This window comes from Dromiciops gliroides, chromosome 2 (genome assembly GCF_019393635.1).
Source record: "Dromiciops gliroides isolate mDroGli1 chromosome 2, mDroGli1.pri, whole genome shotgun sequence".
Lineage (NCBI taxonomy): Eukaryota > Metazoa > Chordata > Mammalia > Microbiotheria > Microbiotheriidae > Dromiciops > Dromiciops gliroides.
In genome coordinates this window covers 383,492,107-383,508,567 of record NC_057862.1, presented here as the reverse complement: position 1 = coordinate 383,508,567, position 16,461 = coordinate 383,492,107, and the positions used below count along the sequence as shown (strand labels likewise).

The 16,461-nt window shown below is 39.8% G+C and overlaps 1 protein-coding gene across 1 annotated transcript in view; it reads left to right on the top strand.

Annotated features, from left to right (window-relative positions):
- C5 (complement C5) overlaps window positions 1–14,990 on the top strand; it is a 118,059-nt gene extending 103,069 nt beyond the window's left edge. Inside the window, 5 exon segments of the mRNA XM_043980716.1 lie at window positions 550–633; window positions 4,932–5,021; window positions 9,061–9,144; window positions 10,750–10,888; window positions 14,186–14,990. Coding sequence (XP_043836651.1) covers window positions 550–633; window positions 4,932–5,021; window positions 9,061–9,144; window positions 10,750–10,888; window positions 14,186–14,315 — 527 coding nt within the window. The 3' untranslated portion in view covers window positions 14,316–14,990.
- The last annotated feature ends 1,471 nt before the right edge of the window (window positions 14,991–16,461 follow it).

The following is a 16,461-nucleotide window of genomic DNA, read 5'->3' as shown; positions in this document are numbered from 1 at the left end:
GAACCAGGATTCAAACCAAAGGCTCTCCAAAGCTAACACTCTTTCCTCTACATCATGCTACTAGCAAAGGCTTCAATATGCATGTCCCAAAGGATAAAAAATGGCAAATGCCTTCATCTATGTTTGTACAACTTCCTAGGGAGATACTGGAACCAGCCTGTAATGCCTCAAAGAGGCCAGTTGTTAAATTTTAGTGTGAGCATTTATACTCCAACAATCAGCAAATACTACAAATCAGGGTTTGATTTATTGTTTTATTGATTGTTTAGACTTCAGAAAGTAATCGAGAAAATTTTAAGAGATTAAACCTAAAAATATGTAATACATATTCTTTTTGGAGAACTGGTTTTTAAATGTTTTCCAGCATACCACTGAGGAAAAGTGTCATCATAGGAACTCATACTATTTCCTGGGCTTCCAAATTACAAAAGCCCTCTTTGTACCCCTATCCTTACCTCTATGATTCATAGAAGTAAGAAACACAGACAGGTAGCTATAGTAAACATTTGGTATTCTCTCATTATATTCCTAATTCTTTCTTTGCTTCAGATAAACAGTGCACCATATTTTATAGCTTTCTACAGAGTAAACTGGTAAAAGTATGTGAAGGATCAACCTGCAGTTGTGTGGAAGGTAAATTCTACGTTAAAGTACTTATTTTTGTACATATTAAAATGGGTAAGGGAAGGGAATCAGTATTTATATAAGGCCTACTATGTGCCAGGCTCTATTCTAAGCACCTTTTCCCTGCACAAATGTATATATTTTAAATTTATTTTATTTTTAATTTATGGAATAAAAACAAGCATTTTCATAACAGCATAATAAAAAAGATGATTGTAATGAAACTGCATATCTGTTATATACAGCTTGCTATTCCTTTTGAATATATAATAAATGTTATCATTAAATTTCTTTTTTCTTCCTTTGTTTCTTCCTACCCCTGCCCTAGACACAAATGTGTGTGTATAATATATAATCACATACATATATATTATTCTATAATGCTTCTATTTATTAATTCTTTTTCTGGATGCATATGGTATCATTCTTCATGTGCCCTTTATTTTCAATTTGTGTATTTATAATAGTCAAAATGACTTAGCTGCTCAAAGTCTTTTTTTTTTTTTGGTGGAGCAATGAGGGTTAAGTGACTTGCCCAGGGTCACACAGTAAGTGTCAAGTGTCTGAGGCTGAATTTGAACTCAGGTCCTCCTGAATTCAGGGCTGGTGCTTTATCTACTGTGCCACCTAGCTGTCCCTCAAAGTCATTCTTAAAACAATATTTCTGTTACTGTATACAATGTTCTTTTGGTTCTGTTCATTTTGCTCTTCACCACTTTGTGCAAGTCTTTCCATGCCTTTCTAAGATCGAGTTAATCATTTCTTATAGCATGATAGTATTCCATCATAACCATACTCATTCAGCCATTCCCCAATTAATAGGGATCCTTGCAGTTTCCTGTTCTTGGCCACCACAAAGAGAGCTGCTACAAAAATCCCATTTGATTCAAAGTTATAATTACCATTTGTGAATTTCCCTCCATCTTATTTTTACTCATTATTTTCTTTCTCAGTCTCTCTTTTTATCCTATCCCTGTTACCTTATCTTCTCCTTCCACCCTCCCACTCTCCAATCCCACCTACCCCTCCAAAAGTCTCCCCACCTTCCCAATCCCAATCTACACACTCCTCTAAAAGTTCTTCCTCTACCCTGTCCCCCAGTTTTCTCACCTCTCTACACGTTCAGAAGACTTCTACACCTTTCTGGATGTACACATTGTTTCGTTTTCAACTCAGACGAGAGTAAAGCCTTCCACCCCTACCTGCTTCTTCTGTATTAGTTCTTCTTTTCACTCCCCATTTTTATAATATAATTGCTCCTTTTAACCTTTTCCACCCAATTTTGTTTTTTAGAATCACCCCATCAAATATAACTTGAATCCCTGGACAGAATTCAGAAAATAATAGTAAAAAGGACTTGAGACCTAGGGCAACATTACTCACAACTCAGGATTAAAACCTGATTATTCTAAACACTTTTGACAAATAGTATCTCATTTTATCCTTACAACAACCTTGTAAAATAGATTCTGTTATTATCTCCATTTTACAGTTAAGAAAACTGAGGCAAACAGAAGTTAAGTGATTTGCCCAGGGTCACATAGCCAATAAGTATCTGGAGGCCAGATTTGAACTCAAGACTCTAGTGATTTGGGGTCATCCTCGTTGAAGCTTCTATCAGTAATTTTCCATGTAACATGGGGCTCAAGCATAATATTCATCAGTGGAGAATGAGTTATTGAGAGCTTGGGAGAGGAGAGGTCCTATTTCTTTTGGCTTTTGACACTGAAGCAGGGCACACATGATTCTAGGCTCTCTTCAGGGAAAAGTCCCAGGAAGTAAAGAGACTCTGGGAAGAAGCCAACATGTAGAGGTGCCATATCCCTGAAGGGTCCCTACAACCACATGTATCTTCTCTCAGAGTCAGAGACCAGAAGAGCTAGAATCCCTCCTCTCCCAAACTCTCAATAACTCTGCTCCTAACACAGGCATGGAGCACTGAGTAATCATTGTCCACCAATGAGGAGAGCCATAGGCAAATTGTTTTAAGCTCCAGTTTACAATCCAAAAGACATTTTCTAAGCCGAATGCAACCCATTTTGTGATTGAACATTGTCAGCCGCCCCGCCTCCCCCCCCCCCAATACCTACAGAAGGAGACACTTCCAATCGATTCCAGGACAACTCAGTCAGAGGAGTTGTGAGGCACCAATTTTTCACTCTTCAGCAGGTTCATCAGCCAGTAAACAAGTAGGTATTAATTGTTTTAGCATCTCAATGCAACCCAAAGTCAATGGTATGACAATGGATCTGAATGTATAGACTATGAGTGCTAGAAAGAAACTTAACAAAGAATTTTACAACTGGAAGGAGTTTTTGAGGTGAGAGCTAGTCTGACCCTTATTTTATAGATGAGGAAACTAAGTCTGAGAAGTGAAGTGCTTCATTCAAGGTCACATAGAAAGTTAGTAGTGATAGAACTGAGACTATTCTATCCAATTCTTCTACCTCCCCCCTCTGCTATCTTGCTTGAGCCACACAATGCATGGTATTCAATAAGGAGATGCTTAATAAGAGTATCTTGATTGATAGTTAATTGAAGTAACAAGACCCTCCCCCCCATCCAGTCTAACTTTTTTTTTGGAGGCAATTGGGGTTAAGTGACTTGCCCAGGGTCACACAGCTAGTGTCAAAGTGTCTGAGGCTGGATTTGAACTCAGGTACTCCTGACTCCAGGGCCGGTGCTCTATCCACTGTGCCACCTAGCTGCCCCCAGTCTAACTTTTTTAATGATTGTGATCTTATACAACTCTTCAAATATTTCTAGTGTACAATTTAACTAAGTATTCACTAAGGGCATGGACACCAGTAAAGGGCTGAAATGTTTTTCTTCAAAATGTCATTTCTTTACCCCTAACCCTTCCTTCCTTCCATATACTCTATGATTCAGCTGCACTGGCCTACATGACACTCCATCTCCTGTCTACGTGCATGTCTTCATGTCTGCAATGCTCTCCCTTCTCATATCTGCCTCTTGGCGTCCCTGGCTTTCTTTAAGACTCAGCTCAAGGGCAGCTAGGTGGCACAGTGGATTCAGGCCCTGGATTCAGGAGGACCTGAATTCAAATCCAGCCTCAGACACTTGACACTTACCAGCTGTGTGACCCTAGGCAAGTCACTTAACCCTCATTGCCCTGCAAAAACAAAACAAATAAAACAAATAAAACAAAACCAAAAAAGACAGCTCAAATCTCTCTAAGAGGCTTTTTTTCATCTCCTCATCTGTTAGTGCCTTCCCTCTGTAATTACTCTTCATTCCCACTGTATATATTTTCAATGTACCTAGTTATTTGAAAGTTGTCTATCTTATATGAATGTGAGCTCCTTGAGGGCAGGGACTATTTTTTCATTTCTTTGTATTCTAAGCACTTAACATAGGTCTGGCACATAGTAAGTTGTTTAATAAATCTCTGTTGACTGACTAATTGACTACTGCTAATTTGTTAGGATGTTTCCTTCTTTTTATATGATAACATTTAGTTCTTCAAAGGATGTGACTTTTAGCTAAGTTATCAATAATGTACAAGGTCTTTGTTAGGACCCAGAAAAGATACAAAGGGAAGATAAAGTCCCTTTGCCTTCAAGAAATTTCTAGTTCAGTAAGGGAGATAAATCTGTCCAAATAACTATTATACAGAGAAGAATATGACAAATATATAAGGGACATAAAGTGAGGTGCACTCAGATGGGATGAACTCGGTTCCAGTTGTGAGATCCAGTGAAGTTTCATGGTGGAGGTGTGATTTGAGCTAGACCTTGAAGAACAAGTAGAGTTTCAACAGACAGGGAAGGGGTTGGCACTCCAGGTATAGGGAGCACAATGAGCAACAGTGTAGAAACAGGAGAATATGTTGTGTGTTTGGGGTTAGCAGTCGGTTCAGTTTGATTAAAGTAAAAAGGACATGTGTGAAATGAAGCTGGAAAGAGAGGATGGAGTCATATTGGGGAGGGCCTTCAATTCCAGGTTGAACATATAGACTCCAATGCAATGGAGCAGTCGGGAACCATGAAAATTTGCTACCTTCTAGGCCAACCCAACAAACACTTATTAAGTGTTATTAAGTGCCTACTGTGTGCAAGGGACTGGGCCAGGGCCATGCAATGGCCATTTCTGTTAGTGATATAGCTACTTGGTCCTTCAGAAATGCTACTGTATTGGGGGGGTGGGGCACAGCCATGATTATAATGGCTTGAACATGAGCCCATGGGAAACCCTGTTCTCTTGCAAAGAGTTTGTGATGTTATTGCCTCATACTGACTCTATATTTCTTGAAAAAAAAACCAACAACCAAAAAACCACACCAACAGCGGATTGCGGGCAAATGAAGAAAAAGTTAGACTTAACAATCTCTGCAGATGCCAGAAAGGAGGCAGCCTGCCAAGAAGACATCGCATATGGTAAAGTCTGAGCAATAACTCATATTTTTATACCACTTTGCATTCATCATCTCATTTTATCCTCACAACTGCTCTATTAAGTAGGTAGTGCAAGTATTATCAAACTCATGATATAGTTCTAATGGCACATATTTCTGTCTTGCTTTCCTTACAACAACCCTGTAAGTCAGATAATGAAAATATAATATGGCCCCATGTTACAGTTGAGGAAACAAAAAAGTCAGAATGGTGAAATAACTTCTCTAAGGCAGGGCTTCTAAAACTTTTTCCACTCATGACCCCTTTTCACCCAAGAAATTTTTACACTACCCCAGGTATATAGATATATAAAATAGGTATACATAACTTTTTACTATTGCCAATTTTTTCACAAGCCCCACATTCAGTTACACAATAGGGTAATGACCCACAGTTTAAGAAGCTTTGCTCTATGGTACCAAAGCTAGTAAGAGCTAGGGTTTAGGGGGCAGCTAGGTGGGGCAGTGGATAAAGCACTGGTCCTGGATTCAGGAGGACCTGAGTTCAAATCCAGCCTTGGACACTTGACAGTTACTAGCTGTTTGACCCTGGGCAAGTCACTTAACCCTCATTGCCCCATGGGGAAAAAAAAGAGCTAGGGTTTAAACCCAGGCATTCTGACTGAAATTCTACTGTCCTTTGCATTATGTCATATTACCCAATTTACCGGCTCTCCTGTGAAAATGAAGCTCAAGAATACAAAATTTAGGAGGGCATTTAGAAGGACCAAAAATTAAGTACAGAGATTATATGGCTACAATAGCCTATGCATTCTTTTTGAAGGAAAGGCCATCATTTCCCAACTGTGTGTCCTTTAGTGCAGAAATGTGAATTTCATTAGTAGTAATAAGAATGACATGCATGCACAACTGAGACCCTTTACTCCATTGAATTCCTTTGGATTGCAAAGATGAAAATATATTCCAAGAGAGCTTTTCAGAAACCACAGAGAAATAATGTTTGGGGAATGTGTGCTGACCACTGATTCAGAATGGGGAAAAGCATCTAGGGAATTTCAATTAAAAAAAAACTTCAAACATAAAAAGTTTAAAAAAAAACAGTAAATAAATCTCAAAAACATTTAGAAAGAAAAATGCTCAGTTTCATTCCTTTCTCTTGTCCCAAAGGCCTGGTGCATTTTGATGGAAGAATGGCATTTAGACAGGGTTTTTGTATAGATACACAACATGGGTGGTTTATAAGTTGTTTTTATTTTTTGTTCTTGCCCCAATAGGAAGGGAATTGTCCTAGAGTGTGAGAACATGAATTTTCTTTAGAACATAAAATGTTGGGCCACAGAATGTTAGAGCTTAAAGACCCTTACTGTCTGGCTAATCCAAACCTCAAATTTTGCAGTGAGAAAAAGACTCCTGGAAAAGGGAAGAGTTAGGTTTAAGGACATACAAATAGTTAGTAGCAGGACTCTACCTAGAACCCACTCTTGGTGTCCTTCCTTTGACACTGCACTGCTCAGATATTGTATTTAGCAAAGATTCTTTGCAAACTTTTAAATAAGTTGAAACGTGGAGATAATATTGTCTTATTGTGAAAGTTACTCTTCTCAATCTCTTTTAGCAACTGATGATCTCTTAAATATTAGCTATGTTGTTATTGTTCGTCCTTCATTCTTGAAGAGGACCATAATGTCAGGAAGGTGATATCATGACTTGCAAATGCATTGGATTTAATTGATGGAGGACTGTGCAAAGTCACCAGCCTCAGTCTTTCCTCCAGAGCCATCTGGGTCCAGTGGCAAGATAAAGATCAGGACAACTGGAGATGGCCCCAGATGCAATGGGATACTTTGGCTTTTTTAAGCTAAGGAAAAGCCAAAGCTTCCTACTGCATTAGGTATATAATTTAGAGTAAAAGAAAGAAAATCCTATATGGATTTGACTTGGTTAATTTTTTCTAGAAGCAGCAGATTCACAACAAAAACAGAATTTAATTACTCTCTTTCCCTTCACTAGCAATGGAAGCATTTCCAGTCCCCACTCTCTAAATTTTCACCCTTCCCATGCTCACCATAAAGAGAAATGATCTGAAATCCAGAAACTCCATAGATTTGTGGGACATATAAAAGTACAGAACCAAGAGCTACCTCAGATCATGGAATGTTAAAAATAGAAGTCACCACCCAGGGGCAGCTAGGTGGCACAGTGGATAAAGCACAGGGACCCTGTATTCAGGAGGACCTAAGTTCAAATCCAGCCTCAGATACTTGACACTTACTAGCTGTGTGACCCTAGGCAAGTCACTTAACCCTCATTGCCCTGCAAAAAAAAATAAATAAATAAAGAAGGCACCACCTAGTGTAATAGAGGAAAACCCTGAGGCCCTCTCACCTGCTTCAAATGATGGGTTTTCATGTCCTTTATTTCTTCTTTCATTTAAAAAATTTATATTTTATTTTTCTCAATTACATGTAAAAAATGATAATATTCTCTTGAAAAAATGTTGAGTTCCAAATTCTGTCCCTACCTCCCTTCCCTCCCTTCTACTTGAGAAGTCAAGCAATTTGATATAGATTATAATGTGCAGTCATTGCATGTCCTTTAGATGAGGTCTTTTTTTTTTTTTTTTAGTGAGGCAATTGGGGTTAAGTGACTTGCCCAGGGTCACACAGCTAGTAAGTATTAAGTGTCTGAGGCCGGATTTGAACTCAGGTACTCCTGATTCCAGGGCCGGTGCTCTATCCACTGCACCACCTAGCTGCCCCATAGATGAGGTCTTTTTAACTTCACAATATCAGATGTGTCTTTATGTTGTCTATATATTTCTGATCCTAGAAAATCTAGAAAAAAGGTACTTGAAATTAATGTGACCCTTATTTCTAATTAGCCCAAGCTAAGGTTTAAAAAAAGGTAAGGAAATTCTTAGTAGAGTAGCGTGTGTGTGTGTGTGTGTGTGTGTGTGTGTGTTGGAGAGACCTAGTCTTTCACGCAGACTAGTGTGGGACCCCTGCTTACCAGCATGGAAGCTTTGACCTGTTCCATTTCTCATTTGGACTAGTTCCCTTCTCCTTAGGCATCCAGGTGCCCCCCTACCCCTGGAAACCCACCATATTGGTGCTGAACTTTGTGCAGATGCCTGATCAGCTTTAGTCCTATTACAGCTCAGAACTCCTGAGCTCAATCAATCTACCAGCTTCACTTTCCCCAACTGCAGGAATTGGCAGCTAGGTGGTACAATGGATGGGGGTGGCGGGAGGGGCTTGAATCAGGAAGATCTGAGTTTAAAATCTGGTCTTAGACACTTACTAGCTTTGTGAACCTGAACAAATAACTTAACCCTGTTTGCTTCAGTTTCCTCATCTATAAAATGAGCTGGACAAGGAAACAGCAGACCGCTCCAGTATCTCTGCTAAGAAAATGCCAAATGAGGTCATAAAGAGTTAGATGAGACTGAAAAACAACAAGCCACTAACTATGGTTAAAGTGATATTTTAAGAGCATGAGAAATATGTCCATGACCCTTAAAATAAATCAATTAAACCCCCCCAGAAACAAAGTGTTATCAGTTTTATAATTATCCTAGCTTATAGGCAATTAAGATATCTCAGGACTTTAAAAAAACAGCTTACTAAACTTGTATGATACATCTGTAACGATTGGAATGATGCCACCTGCTGGAGACTTACTGTAGAAGAGTTCCGCCCATGAAGCGAAGGTCTTTGAGGGCAAGACCAGGAGTCTTTTCTTTGGCATCAGGAAGTGACGTTGGGTAGTGGGAGGAAGAAGGAAGAGAGTAGCGCTCGGTCTGACGCTCTTTCCTCTGGACTCTGGTGGAGAGCGGTGCTAGAAATGTGCTCTCCCTTTAATAGATAGGAATCTAGGCCTTTCTCTCTCTCCTTACCAAATTCTTATTCTCCTTAATAAATGCTTAAAAGTCTAACTCTTGCTAAAGCTTATAATTTATTGGCGACCACTCATTAGATATTTTAGACAGTTTAGCTAGAATTTTAGCCCTTAACACATCATTGCTGTATCAGAGGAATTATCTTGATTGTTTTCTTTTTTAGCTTATAAAGTCAAGATTTCATCCATCACTCAAGAAAATAGTTTTGTCAAGTACACTGCAACCCTTCTAGATGTCTACAAGACTGGTGAGAACATATTCATTCATGCAATAAATGTCTGACAAATACCATCTATACTTCTCTGCCATAGCTAGGGTCTGGCCAACTAGAGCTTTTCCCAAAATTTATAGGGTATTGACCCTATTGTAGCAGGTAGATACAACTGAGCCTAGCACCCGGCTCAACAGTTAGATAAAAACACAAGCTACTAGATGATGAGCTTCTCCTCCTGCCTGCCTCTTTCACCTTGCTCTGCTTCATCTCCCCAGCAGCAACCTTTCTAGCAGGAGGCCCCAGTCTCTCTCTATCCCCACCCCTATGGTGGTGGTGTGCTCAGGTACATTCTGGTATGCTTGTTCCCATGTGCCAGAACCTCTAGTTACCATTCTACTTCTTGGTGTTGGACACTGGGAGATTTCTAAAGAATAAGAAAGTAAATAGAATCACAGATTTTTAAGCTGGAAGAATCAATTGATCCAACTCCCTCCATTTCCCTCCATTTCCCCCCATTTCATAGAAAAGGAGCCTGAGGGGGCAGCTAGGTGGTGCAGTGGATGAAGCACTGGCCCTGGAGTCAGGAGGACCTGAATTCAAATGTGGCCTCAGACACTTGACACTTACTAGCTGTATGACCCTGAGCAAGTCACTTAACCCTCATTGCCCCGCAAAAAAAGAAAAGAAAAGAAAAGAAAAGAAAAGAAAAGAAAAGAAAAGAAAAGAAAAGAAAGAAAGAAAAAGAAAAGGAACCTGAGACTTGTAGAGGGGAAGAAGCACCTGGACCAAAATCATAGGAGTGATAAACAGAAGATCTGACATTCAAATTTAAGGCTCCAGGGCATTTTTCCATTGTGTCATGAAGCCTCCCTGCCCTCAAGGAACTTAAAGGCTAGTGAGGGAGATAGGAAAAGACCAAAGAATTTTAAAAGAAAAGAATGTGTCAGCCTAATAGGAGAGAGAGAGAAATAGAGTGCTATATTCATGCCGAAGGAGAGAACGCCTCTGGCTCCTTGAAATCAAGGAAGGATTTATGGAGGGGGTAGGATTTGGGCTGGTTCTTGATGTGCCAACTCAAAGGTTTCCAGAGGGCTCATCTATTTAGAGATGGGAGGGCTACCTTAGAGGTCACCTAGCCCAAATCCCACATTTCACAGATAAGGAAACTGAGGCTGAAAGGAGTGAAATGGATAGAATGCTAGACCTGTAGGTAGGGACACCTGAGTTCAAATCCCGCCTCACTTATTAGCTGTGTGACCCTAGGAAAATTATTTAACCTCTCTCAGCCTTAGTTTACTCAAATATAAAATGGGGAAAAACTAGCATCTCTCTCCCAGGGTTGTGAGGATTAAATGAGACATTGTGTGCAAAATGCTTTATAAATTGTAAGGTGCTATAGAAGTGTTAGTATTAATAATAATAATAATATCATAATCACATGACTTGCTCAAGGTCACACAGGTTATAAGTAGCAAGGGCAAGATTTAAATCCAGGTGCTATCATACTAACTACTTCAGTTACAATCGACTTTGGAGAGCATGATATAGATGGGGACAGGGGGACAGGGGAGGCAGAAGGGGTGGTACCCTTGCAACATCAGGACTTTGGTGCATTCACTTTATTCCTTTGTATTCCAGGGAAAGCTCTTGCTCAGAAAAATGCTGAAGTCATCTTCATTAAGAAGAACACATGTACCAATATTGACATTGAAAATGAGAGTCAGTACTTGATCATGGGAAAGGAAGCACTTCAGATAAAACTCAATTTCAGTTTCAAGTAAGTCACCAGTGCTTGGAGAGGGTGAGCTTTCCTGCAAAGCATAACTGTCCTGGCAGAAAGGTCATTTCCATTCTGACCTGCATGAAATCTCTGCAACCTTAATGTTAATTACTTTAGTAGAGTCCATCCTGATGTGCTTCCAGTTCATTCTCTTTAGTATTAGTAACACAGGAATTGCCATAAATGTCGAGTTCATTTTTTATAACTTCAGAAAAGAGATGTAGCAATGCCTCACTTATCTAAGATTGCATGGGAAGGAGAATTGGAATAGAAATGAGTTCTCTAGATGCCTGGAACCCTTCTAGATCTCTTTTATAAAATGTTATATATCCCCCTTGCCTTATTAAATAGTATATATAGAACAGAATTTAATTTAAGTGCAATGGCTTAGGGTCACTACTGAGAACAATAGTTACTGCACCATGGAGTGGGTAGGAGGGAGGAACAAGTGAACATTGATGTGTGTGAGGACTATTTCCTTCTATGCTGATTCTCCCTACAATCTACTGCATTGCTTCTCAATTTTCCTGTCTTCTCCCTCTGCTGTCAACCTCTTCCCTGATGCTTTCAATCTTTTTTTTTTTAATAATGGTGTGGCTGAAGGCCTAAGCATGGTTCTATGCCTGTCCTGTTGAGGGAAATACATGAGTTCGAAGACTTTTTTTTTTTTTGCAGGACAATGAGGTTAAGTGACTTGCCCAGGGTCACACATCTAGTGGCTGGATTTGAACTCAGGTCCTCCTGAATCCAGGGCCAGTGCTTTATCCACTGCGTCACCCAGCTGCCCCTGACTTATTTCTTCTATCTAAATTCCCAGATGTGTTTTACATGATGGCAACTTCTGGGAGTCAGACTCTTGTTAAGGGGGATATGTAAGTGCTCATGTAGAAGAACGAGTCATCAGTCAAAGCATTTGTTAAACACTACTAGACTCCAAATATAGAAAGCTGAAAGCCAAAACAGTACCTACTCTCAAAGAGCTCACATGCTAACAGGAAACAAGAACATACAGAAGACTCTACAAAATGAATACAGACCACTAAAAATAGCCAAATACAAGGTAGTTTGAGAGGGAGGGGGCACTAGCAACTGAGTGGGTCAGGAAAAGCTTCATGGAGAATGTGCTGCTTAGCTACATCTTGAAGGACAAGAGGCAGAGGCTCAGACATGGGAAATAGAGTTTTATTTGTACATAATTGTGGCAGTTAGGGGACACAGTGGATAGAGTGCCAAGTCTAGAGTCTGGAAGACTCATCTCTCTAAGTTCAAATCTGTTTTCAGACACTTACTAGCTTTGTGACCCTGCGTAAGTCACTTAATGCTGTTTGCCTCAATTTCCTCCTCTGTAAAATGAACTGGAGAAGGAAATGGCAAACCACTCTAGTATTTTTGCTAAGAAAACCCTAAAGGGGGTCAGAAAAAATGAGAAATAACTGAAAAACAACAAAATGTAAGGAGTATTAAGGAGGCTAGTTTGTCTGACTCATAGGGTGCAGGAGGATAAGTAATGTCCAATGAGGCTTGAAAGAACGGTTAAGGAAAATTTATGAAGCTTTAAAAGCTAAACAGAGGAGTTTATATTTTAAGACCCTGTAATTAATTGAATAGGTGAATGGCATAGTCATAAGTCTTGGCAGCAGTGTATAGGATGGATTGATATGGGGAGAGACTTGAGGCATGGAGACCAATTAGGTGCTATTTTAATAATCTAGGCACAAGGTGATAAAGAACTGAACTAATTTTGTGAGTAGAGAAGGGGTTGGATGTGAGAAATATGTTGGAAGAAAGAGCAAGATTTGGCAACTGATTGATTATTTGAAGTGAAGGAAAGTGAGTTGAGAATATCAACAAGGGTACAACTGAGAAACAGAAAGAATATTAATATTAATACCTTAGACAAAAATAAGGGAAGTTTGAAAAAACTTTTAGATAACAAGTTCAGTCTTGGATATTCTAAGTATAAAACTCAACATGTTTCTGAAATACCCCGCTATAAGTATCTGATAGACATCAGATAGGGTGTATGTGGTGTTCACGGAGAGCTAGCACTTCTGGTGTGAGGGCTTGCCAAGCCCTTTTCATAACTACTTATCCATCTTTGGTCTCTACCTGATTCACCCAACTCTCACCTGTGGCTCCAAGGAACTATAACATTCACAGTGGCCATACTCTAGTAATCCATCTCAGCAGATGGGCTAAACCAGGTTGAGGGTAACTGACAGGCCTCAAACCTGTCAGTGAGTTAGGGGGATGTCTTCTCCAAGCATGTGAAAACTTCCCCTGGTGGAATGGGAGGGTGAGAACAATTCGTTCCAATGGCCATGGAGATGGTTGAAGCAGGCTCTATGGAGTGGTTAGAGGTTGGTCAGACATTGAAGACACCAGGGTCATCACTGCATCCTGAACCATCACTAGTCATTTTGACTTTTGTCTTGTCACTGCACTTTATTGACCCAGGAAAAGAGAGTGACACTGATGACTTTGTACAACTCTGCCTCACTTATATCTAATTATATCCAATTTATGTCCAAGTGAAGATATCACCCATGATGTCATTGGTCTTCTTCAAAAATGAAGGACAATTGTTGATAAGGAACTGAAGCTCAGGGGACAGAATGGGACTAGATATATAGATATGGGAGGTGTTAATTAAACCCATGGGAACTGATGGGGCCAGTAAGGAGAGAGTGAAAAGTGAAGAGGGCCCATGACCAAACCTTGGCGAACACTCATTCGAGGACATGATATGGATGATAATACAGCAGAGAAGACTGAAAAGGAACAGTTAGTTAAGACAGGTATGATAAGAAGCAGCAGAGAATAGTGTCACAAAAGCTCAGGGAGGAAATACTAGTCAGACAACAGTGATGAATACAGCCCAGAGGTCAGGAAGGATAAGGTTATAAAAAAAAAAAGGCCTTTATATTTGGAAATTAAGAGGTTACTGGTAACTTTAAAGAAAGCAGTTTTAGTTAAGTGATGAGATCAGAAGACAGATTGCAAAGTATGGAGAGAAAGAGAGAGTAAAAGCAGAGGCAATGAATATAGATAATAGCAGTGGTTTCCATTCATTTCAGGTACACATAGTTATGATGATACATTTAATCTCAGTGTTGCCCAGAAACGTTCCATTTCCCTAATTTAAAACTCTAACATTCCGTGTCAAGGTATGGCATTGTTTTCTCAGGTGTTTGTTTGTTTGTTTGTTTTTTGTAACTGAGAGGAACTTGGCTATTCTGGTATTCTCTGTTAGTGGTCTTAGCTGACAAAAAATGCCTTCATTTCTCTTGGCAGATACGTGTATCCTCTGGACTCCCTGACCTGGATTGAGTATTGGCCTTCAGATGAAACTTGTCCATCATGTAATGACTTTATAGCTAATTTAGAAGAATTTTCTGAAGGCATCTTTTTATATGGTTGTTAAAACACTTGAGCAAATCCAGCTCTGTGTGATATCTACATTGGATGCTGCAAGAAAATTAACCTGGGCAGAAGGAGGACCTGAAATTCGTAACTGAAACTAGAGGATGCTCTTTATTTTCTCTCTAATTGGCCCAAACCCCAGGGCTGTTATCAGAGGCTTGGGAGAGAGGGGAGAGCAAAGGGAGGCAGAGTATCTTTCCCACAACCACTAGTTCCTATGTGTAAACCTGAGCAGGCCAGAAGCCTTTTCCCATCCAGAGCTGAGACCTTTCCTGCTTGGATTTGTTACTTTCCAGGCCTCCATAAAACTGTGTATAGTTTCATTTTTTTGAGTCATTTTTCCTGGGCTCTTTAGCATTCAAACCTAGACTAACTTGGAAAGCCCCCTTCACTTCTATTCTGTGGTACTTGCTTTGATAAGATAATGATTTTAAGAGCTGTAACTATCTACAATAACATGGCCTTGGGGGACAATGTAGAAAAATACACCCGAGTCATTGGAAACCAGAAGCAACGAATTGGAACCCCTCCTAAAATAAACCGCCCAGGAATGCTTCATTGGGCCAAAATAACAGATCCATTGAAATGTAGTATCTTACCCAAACATGCCCACTCCTTAGAGGAAAATACAGGGAAAGAGAAAAGTGATCATTAAAAACTGTTCTTGGCATTTAAACTGTGCTTGGAAAAAAAAAAATGTGTTATTTTACGCAAGCTCAGCACCATCAGCCCAGACCTTGGCAGAACAAAGCAAGAACAAAGACATTGCTTTGGAGGAGGAACAAAGTTTCTAGAAAGTTAAGTGCTGGGTATCATTGGTGTTTTGGATGTACAGTCTAAACAAGTCCAGGTCAGCTCACATATCACCAGGAATGTGGAGATCACCTGTCCCCAAAGTCACAGAGTTCATTCCCTTAAGTCTGCTTTGCTGAAGTTAAGAATAACCTACATTTTTACAAATGGAAATGAGCTACTTTCTGAAAGCCTCAGGGTCCTTCTACTTCTGGGAGCTACAGAGATAGCAGATGCCTCTCTCTGTGTGACCTAGGGTTAGTCACTTTCTCTCTCTGGCCTCAGTTTCCCCATCTATCAAACAAGGGCATTGTATTCGATGTATTAGCTCTATAGAGAAACAGGGTGATAATTTGGAAAGACTATCACAATTGGAACCAGAGGATCTGGATTCGAATCCTGAGTCTATTGTTTATTAACTACTCCGCAGAAAAAGAAACAATCCTCCTTAACCATTAGTTTCTTCCACTGTAAAGGGGGAACGGGAAGTTTTAACTAGTATGATTTCTAAGCTTCCTTCCAGCTCTAAATCCTATGATCTCATGGGACCAGTACTGCTCACCCATAAAACTGTGCATTCTCTTTGACCCAGCAATACCACTAGTAGGTCTATAGCCCAAAGAGATCAAAGAAAAGGAACTCTACGTACAGAAATATTTATAGCAGCTATTTTTGTGGTGGCAAAGAATTGAAATAGAAAGGATGCCCATCAATTAGGGAATGGCTGAACAAATGGTGATATATGATTGTGATAAAGTACTATGGTACTCTAAGAAATGATGAGGAGGTGGTTTCAGAAAAAAACCCAACAACATGGCAAAACCTATATAAAGTGATGCAAGGTGAATTGATAAGAACCAGGAGATCATCGTGCACCATAACAGCAGTGCTGTGATGATGATCAGCTGTGAAAGATTTGGCTACTCTGATCAATACAATTCCAAATCACTCGAGTCCTTATTGGTAATATGTTGTAGACTATTCATTGCCCAATCCGCATCTTCACATCACCTTTTTGGTCACCAATTGAGAACCACAGATCAAACAGTACCAAGAAGTAGGGTTACTCTCAGCCTTGGCTCTCTACATCAAGGGGTACAGTCTTCCACAGACTTTAATGGCATACACAAACACATACACAAACAGAGTGAAACCAAGCTACTGATACCACATCAGTCATGATATAAAGAAATTTCATGTAGAAAGGAAGGAAGCAAGAATGTATTATAAACACCTACTATGTTCCAGATCCTATGCTAAGTACTGTGATATTTAAAATCTAATGTGTGTTCGCCTTACCTGTCCCCCCAATGTGTTGGGGGGGGGACTAGCTAAGATTTATTGATAAATTCAGC